This window comes from Sciurus carolinensis, chromosome 1 (assembly GCF_902686445.1).
Source record: "Sciurus carolinensis chromosome 1, mSciCar1.2, whole genome shotgun sequence".
Lineage (NCBI taxonomy): Eukaryota > Metazoa > Chordata > Mammalia > Rodentia > Sciuridae > Sciurus > Sciurus carolinensis.
In genome coordinates, this window is record NC_062213.1 from 178,302,058 (window position 1) to 178,309,892 (window position 7,835).

The window sequence follows — 7,835 nt, forward strand, 5'->3', positions numbered from 1 at the left end:
GGTGGCCCTGAACCTCTGAGAGCCTCCTGTGGACAGTCACGGAGCTGACACCCAGTGGCAACAGCTGCCTCCTGAGGGGCAGTGAGGAGCCCAAAGCGCTCTGAGCACATAGCAGCTGCTTAAGAAATGCCTGTCCTTGTTCCACTGGGCCAGTCTGGGGGAAGGAAGACCATGATAGATGGCATCGCCCTCTTGATTCAGCCCAGCTTTACCAGGATCTCACACAGGCACGCATGCTCCAGCCGCACCCTGGGAGGAAGCAAGACTGCCAGTTCCTCGTGGTCACCTATTTTCTCCTTCATGAGTATGTAACACAGAGACTAAAAACACTGCGCCAAAAGACTGGGTGGACAGGGTCCCACAGTTCAAAGCCAGATCTTCCTTAACTCACCCCGCCTCCCTCAGAGCGCACTCACAGGGCTCTGACTATGGACAGGGCGAGCCATCAGCCCTGCCTTCTCTGGGTTTCTGGACCTCTATGAGCGCTGAGGAGATAAGCTCAATGCCATGAGTCAGGCAGGCTCTGGACATTCCGAAGAATGGAAGGGCCTTTCCTGTTTGCCTGGAGACAGGGTCCCTAAGACGTTGTGTGGGAGGTGGACTTGGAGCCAGGCACAGAGTGACTGCCAGTTCCCCAAGCTGCTTGGTTCCCCAGGGTGCTCAGCTCAGCACCTACACACCCCTACTCTTGTCTCCAGTGAGGGTTCCAGGCCCGCAGAGGGATGGGGAGCAGAAGTCCAATCCCCAGGGAGCCCCTCCCCTGCCTTGTCTTTTCCCCACTTTTCTTTAGCATAAAGTAGTCCCCGAGGTGAGCTTAGCATCCTGTAATGTCCAAGATGGGAGAGCACTCGGCACCTGTATGTGTGCCCACAGGGACATCTTTCTGGAAAGGACTCTGGAGTCATCTTCTTTGTCTCAAGGGAGACTGTAAGGCAAACAGGTTAAGAAACCCTCTGTTTTGCAAATAAGGAAACTGAAACCCTGGAGGAATATCCTTGGCCACAGCTGCACGACTGAATATCTTCTAGAAGGGACCAGAAACCCTGCTCGAGGTCCTGGGGTGTTGGGGGAGAAGGGGGTGATGGCACTTCCTGGGTGAGGTGGGAATGAGGCATCCTCAAGCTGGTCAGAGGTCAGGGGTGAGCTGTGTCCTTCACCGAGGGAAGCAGCCCCAGAGGGGGCTCTGACGTGCCCGAGGCCACATGGCCTTGACAGGGCCTTTCACATCCCACACAAGAGAGGGGCATCCTTGGCCTGGTTGGCCGTGGGCAGGCAGGAAGGATGCAGGGTCTCCTCTACGGAGCACAGAACTTACCCCCGCCCCCAACTCTGAGCTCAGGGCAAGGGCTGTGGAGGACCACAGGAGGGTGAGGAAGGGAGCCTAGGGCACTTTGGGGGTGACTTGAGGAAGTCCAGCAGGACCAAAGGGGCCCTCGGGGGCTGCGGGAGAGCCTTCGGACTCCCAGAGGTGCTCCAGGAGCAGAACCTTCCACCTCCCTCCCCCCACACCACTGAGGCTAGGGCGGGCCAGGCACCCGGGGGAGGAGGCGCGTCCCTGGCTCTCAGCCCAAGGTGCAGCGAGGCGGGGCTGGACAGCAGAGGCGGGGCACAGTGCCTGGTATTATAAGAGGCAGCCAGGGCACCGAGGCAATGAGCTACCAGCTCGGCTTAGCAGCAGGACTCTGGCAACAGACGCTCCTGCTCCGGTCCAGCCCAGCCTGTGCACTGTGCTGCTGCTATGGCCTCCGTGCCCACCGCCTGGTGCTCTGTTGCTCTAGCCCTGCTCCTGGCCCTACACGAAGGTGAGCCTCCCTGGCCTCGCCTGCCGCTGCAGCCCCAGGTCTGCCTGTCAGCATCTCTCCCAGGGCTGCTGTGCCCCCAAACCAACTGGGGGCATGCAGGCGGGAGCAGTGGCGGGGTGCTCTGCAGGTGCAGAGGCGCTGCAGGCATGGGGCAGCTGCTGGCCCTTCCCACCGGGCTGCTGGGGCTTCCCCAGGCTGGCCGGGAGCTCTTGAGCAGTGAGAGTGCCAACTTCCTCAATTGTGCAAGAGGAGGAGCCTGGCGGGTCCCCCTATCCCAGGCCGTGCTGGTGCCCTGACCACCTCTCCGCCTCTCTCTCCCTCCTGTGCGTGCAGGGAAGGGCCAGGCTGCTGCCACTCTGGAGCAGCCGGTGCTCTCACCCCATGCCCAAGGTGCCCACCTGCGGCTCCGCCGTTGCTCCTGCAGCTCCTGGCTCGACAAGGAGTGTGTCTACTTCTGCCATCTGGACATCATCTGGGTGAACACTCCTGGGTGAGTATCCATGGAGATCCAGGCGGGGGCTAGAAAGGGGCAGGGTGGCAGGGCCAGGTTATTGGCATGCCAGGGAACATTTGACACAGTCCAACTCTCCCTGGGCCTCCAGATGGAGGCACTGAGCTAATATCAGTAATGACCAGTTATTGTTTCATCTCCCACGTGGGGTCTCCAGAGCCAGGTAGAGGGCTCCTCTAGTGAATATTCACAACTGCCTGGTAAGAAGGTGTTAGCTCCATGTTCCAGATGAGGATAGTGAGACTCAGAAAGGTTAGGTGACTTCCCCGAGATCACACAGGAAGGAGTTGGTGGTAGACTCCATCCCTAGTCTGTGGATGCCGGAGCACCTATCTACTCAACAGAGTTGCCTCTGCAAAGACTACAATTAGTGACCCATGTTTTGTTTTTGCCAGGCCCTATGCCAAGCACTGCATGTGCAGTATCATCTCATGGGTCCCCTGGTATCCCCATGAGGCAGGTACTAGTGTTGTCCCCAAATGGCAGAGGAGAAACCTGCCCTGTGTTACCTGGCTGAGCCCCAGTGGGAACCGGGTGCTATCTGTTCTGCCTGCGCCTGCACTGCCTCCAGGCCACTGCATACCTCAAGTTGAAGTTTCTCTGTGTGTTTGTGGGTTTTTTTTCCCTCTTTCCCAAATTGCATAAGGCAAGAGGAGCCCAGCACGTAAGTGTGTGTGGAGCTAATCCGCATCCAAACACTGGCTCAGGGCGGGAACCCTGCCAGGCCCTGCGTGCTGGGTCTACCTGGAGTCATTGCCACTCTAACCACCATCTAAAATTAGCTGTCACCCAAAGGTGCATGTCCGACTAACCTTGGGGCCCCTGCCCTGCCCCTGACCACCTCAGTCAGGCTGAATCTGCAGTCGGCCCCACCTGAACACACACACACACACACACACACACACACACACACACACCTTTTTATAAGTTAAAGCTCTAAAGCCTGTTTGTCACTCCTCCAGCAAGCGGTGCCTGGGAGGGAGCAGCTCAGCTGTGAGCCTGCTTGTTTACTTCTGTGACAGGGAGGCTCCTCCTTTCCTCCAGGACTAGCTGGAGTCTTTTGCAAGGGGGACCAGCCTGACCCATGGGAGAAGAAGGGCTGGGAGGACCCCCAGTTCCTGCCTTCAGGCAGGACCACTAACTCCAGCCTCCTCCTCCCCACACTGGGAACCCTCACTGAGCCCAGCTGACCGGGGCCAGAGGCCTAGAGAGGGGAGGGGTCTTGTCCAAGGCTACCCAGCACTTATGGAGGAGCCTGTGACCTTAGAGGTGGGACTTCTTGAGGTCAGGGGATGGTCACTTTTCATTGCCATGCTAGTGGCATGATTGGCTGTTCCAGTGTGCAGTGTGGACAGTCACTGCTCACCAATGGCTGTGGTTGATCTAATCCTCTCTCTCTCTCTCTCTCTCTCTCTCTCTCTCCCTGCCCCACACCATTACCTTGCTGGCTGCTCGCCCACAGACAGACAGCTCCTTACGGCCTGGGAAACCCGCCAAGGCGCCGGCGCCGCTCCCTGCCAAGGCGCTGTGAGTGCTCCAGCACCAGGGACCCTGCCTGTGCTACCTTCTGCCATCAGACACCCTGGTAGGTGGGCACCGGGCCTGCAGAGGTAGGGGTGGCTGCTGGCCGGGACCCGCCCTGGGAGCAGGGTGTCCAGAAGGCCAACAGAGGGGCCAGTAGGGGCCAAGCAGGGTCCTAGGAGCCATAGGCAGCCCTGGGTCCATGGCAACACCCTTACTGCGGGCACCAGTCTCCTCTGAGTGCCTCCCTCTGCAGCTCTGGGGGCTTCTGAGGTGTCCTCGCTCCTGCCTGGGCAGGAGAAATGTTCCTCAGGTGAGGCTGAGGGAACTCAGGCCCAAAGAAAGGACAGGCCTTGTGTCAGCCCTCAAGTGATCAAGCTCCCCTGGCTTTAGAGTCCAACCAGAGTCCTGGGGCCTTCAGCGCTTCCTCAGGAAAGAGCTTCTGGGGTCGGGACGCCAAGACACCATCCTGGTGTCACGGAGTTGCTAGGCTTGGCGGGGGGTGGTTTCCAAGGCTCCTCACTGTCCCCGGCCTCAGTATGCTCTTCTGTAAAAGGGATGGGAGATTCTGTTCCTCCGCTTGGACCACGTGGGACAGCAGGAACTGGCTTTCAAAATCCCAAGCTCCCATTCCCGTGATGGTTTACAAGCGAGTCCTCCTCTAGGGCTCAAGCTGGGGCTCCGCCCCTGCCTCAGTTTCCCCTGAAGCTGCAGGTGGCCGGATTCTGGGAAGGCCGGCTGGCCATCCATCTGCCTGTTTTGAGACTGAGAATAGGTTCCTGGTAGCTCAGTTTTCCTCATCCCCACCCTGCCTGGGAAAGGAGGGATGCCAGGTGCACAAGGGTGGAAATGGATCTGCTCCTGAGGGCGGGTGGGTGGGGGCTGGGCTGGGCCTGCAGCCAGGTGGCTTCTGGGCCCTGGATAGCCCCTCACTGGGGCCCTATTGCTCTCCATTCAGGGCTGAAGCCGGGACAGTCCCAAGCAGCCAGTCCCCTGCAGATGTGTTCCAGACTGGAAAGACATGGGCCAAGGAAGGAGAGCTTCTCCAGAGACTAAGGTGAGGGCATCCGCCTGACTGAGCACGCCCTGTATGCCTTTCACATTTCTCTTATTCTCCACATGAGGCAGTGAGTCCTCATTTTCCCTCCAAGAGAACAGAGGCTCAGAGAGGGAAAGCCACTTGCCCAAAGTCACACAGTGGCATCTGGCTGACTCCAGAGTTTACACTCTTAAGCACTGTCTTTTGTTACCCTTGGGCCTGGATGTGTACCCTTTAGAGGGTTTAGGGACTCCTGACTGGGAAGCGTCACAGTTGTTCATTCAGGCTGTCTCCATCAATTATCTCCCACAACCTGGGACTTGGAGGGGCCAATTGCCCGGCCTGCTGTCTCCTCCCTGCCCAGTCTGCACCTCCTTCCCACTGGCCTTAGCGTGGCTCAGCTCGAGGCTTAGCACAGGAGGTGCTTATTAATATTTGTCCACCAGTCAGCCTTAACAGAAACCCCACCTCTGCCCATGCATCAGAATGGCCCTGCTGGAGCAGGAACCGCCTGATTTAAACCCCAGCCCTTCCACAAACAGGGACCTCAGGCTTGCCCCTCCACCTTCTCTGTGCTTCAGGTCCTGCTATTTAAAACATGGAAATGATTGTCCGCTCCACAGGGTGGTCGTAGGGTTGGGTGCATGAAGTTGGATGCAGGAGAACTCTAGGGATCTTCACCACTTCTAGTCTCTGCCACCAAGGGCTCCTTAGGGCTGAACAGTGCTGGGGTCCACAGGATGGGAACCCCTGTGGGGGAAGAGGAAGAAAAAGAAAAGAAAAGGCAGGATTGGGTGATGGGCATGAGCAGGCATTTACCCCCAAGTTGCCCAAGGATGAGAAAAATTAGAATAAGACTTTGCAAGCCCATAGCACTTCACAGCGTGCAAGGAGCTTGCTTTGCCCATGAAGCACACATCCTTAGGGCAGTTCAGGCCTGTTTTGTATCTTTTAGGCTGAGAAAGGGTCTCAGAGAGGTGGCTATCCTCACCCACATTCCCATAGCTGGGGACTGAGGCCAACCTCCAATACCCAGGCTAGGACTCTTTGGGTCAAGAAGTGGATGCTTGGACATTGCCAGGTCCTGGTCAGGTCCAGGTTCAAAGGGCAACTAAAGTCCTATTTGTCTGGGCTGGACCACCTTGAGCAGGACCCTGAAGAAAGGGTTGAATGTGGTAGGTGCAGTTTGGATGAGAGGAAGATAGAAGCTGGGTTGGAAGGAGGACAGCAAGTGTGGAAGAGGAAGGATGGATTTGGGGAAATTCCAGGGCTATTATTGGTCTTTTGGTCATCCTGACAGCATTTGACATTGAACATCAACTTTGTCAAAAACTCCCATGGGCAGAGAAGCTTCTAGGCCCAGTCTGGCCTGTCCCAATGTGTAGGCTTTGCTTTCAGGCTGTGGCGACCCTCTGAGCCCAGGACAGCCATCACCTGGGCAAGGGCTCTCGACCCCATTGGCCCTGCTCTGTGGGAGCTCATGAACAGTCTGTGTCTCCTGAGATGCTAAGTTGGTCCTTCTCGATTTCCAGGGACATCTCTGCTGCCAAGATCCGCTTTGCCAGGCGACAGCGGGAGGCAACAAGGGAGCCCAGGCCAGCACACTCCAGGTGGAGGAAGAGATAGCACCACAGGCTGGAGGAACGTTGAGACGGAAGCCCGTGTGGAGGCGGGAGGAGAGAGGCCGCTCGTGGAGGCCCTCCACCTGTTTCCTGGGCCAGGGCCTAGGCCCCAGCTGGCTGGACCCACTTGCCGGGACTGGCACAGTGCTGGCCTCCCCACCCGCGAGGGAGCCTTCCTCAAGGCAGCTTGGTGCACTCACGCTGCGCAGCAAAGCCCTCGGCCCCCAGACGGCAGGGCAGTCTGCTGGCGATGGCTGCTGGCCCACAGGCCTGCAGGAAGTGACTGAGTGGGGCCTATGTGAACCTGGAGGCCATAACCTGAGGAGCATCCTGTTTGCTGGACTACAGTCCAGAAGGGACCTTGCAGTGCGGCACATCTATGGCAGTCCTGGAGGCTGTGTCCCAGGAGCTGGAATCCTGACCAGCCCCATCTGTCCTCTCTGGCTTCCCCTTCCCAGAGTCCTGGTCCCCCTCATGCCCTTGGGACATGCCGGTGATAGCCTGCTCTGCTTCATCTCTCTGTATATAACTTATTTGCTCTAAGGACTTTGAGAATCCCAATTATTTATTTTAATGTATTTTTTTTAGATCCTCAATTATTTACCCAAGAACTTGTGTTTGTAATAAACAATGAAATGATACTCTGATATTTTGTCTTGGCTGAGCAGAGGTGGGAGTCTTCTCTTAGTTAGGGGGACCCAGGAGCAGAGAAAGGGACCAGGGTGGGTGTGGAAGCACCAGGTTCTGGCCCTTCTCTGGTTGCTAACTTGCCCTCTCTGATCTATGGTGCACCTAGACAGCCATCTGCAGCTGTGATCAGGATTCTGGGACCTATGTTCTCACCAGAACAGAAACCAATGGCCAGGACTTTCCCAAGAGCATGTTTAGAAGATGCCAAAACTTTGAGGGCATGGAGACTGGCTTCTGCTCCAGCTGCCCTGTCCTGCCAGGGGCTGACTGCACGGCCCAGAGCAAATTTGTCCTGTGAGGGATGGAGCCGGATGGATTCAAGGCTGTGCACAGCCCTGGTGGTCAGTCATGGGTACTGTGGTGAACCATAGCCTGGTCCTGGCTGTGCCCTTCGCCTTGGGCCTTGGCAGGGCCCTGAAAGAGTTTGACACTCTCTGACTGAGGACGCCTCAGGCTCTAGCACTAGGCTTACCAATCCTGCTACAGCCCAAGAAGCAGCCCACCTGGATCCCAGGGACAGACTGCAGCCAAGGGTCTCCTTGGCTGGATCCACGGCCTCCATTTCTACAGACTCCCCTTTCAAGTAAGGCATGCCCTTTTCCCATGGCAGGCCTGAACTGGGAGTGGCAGCCTGTGACCTGAGCAATAAT

General features: G+C 57.4%; 1 protein-coding gene across 1 annotated transcript; it reads left to right on the plus strand.

Moving 5' to 3' along the window:
- The first annotated feature begins 1,660 nt into the window (after nt 1–1,660).
- Edn2 (endothelin 2) lies at nt 1,661–7,126 on the plus strand. Its single transcript, XM_047520312.1, has 5 exons — nt 1,661–1,802; nt 2,136–2,292; nt 3,776–3,898; nt 4,793–4,891; nt 6,406–7,126. The coding sequence occupies exons 1-5, from the start codon at nt 1,739–1,741 to the stop codon at nt 6,497–6,499; spliced, it is 537 nt and encodes a 178-aa protein (XP_047376268.1). The 5' UTR covers nt 1,661–1,738; the 3' UTR covers nt 6,500–7,126.
- The last annotated feature ends 709 nt before the right edge of the window (nt 7,127–7,835 follow it).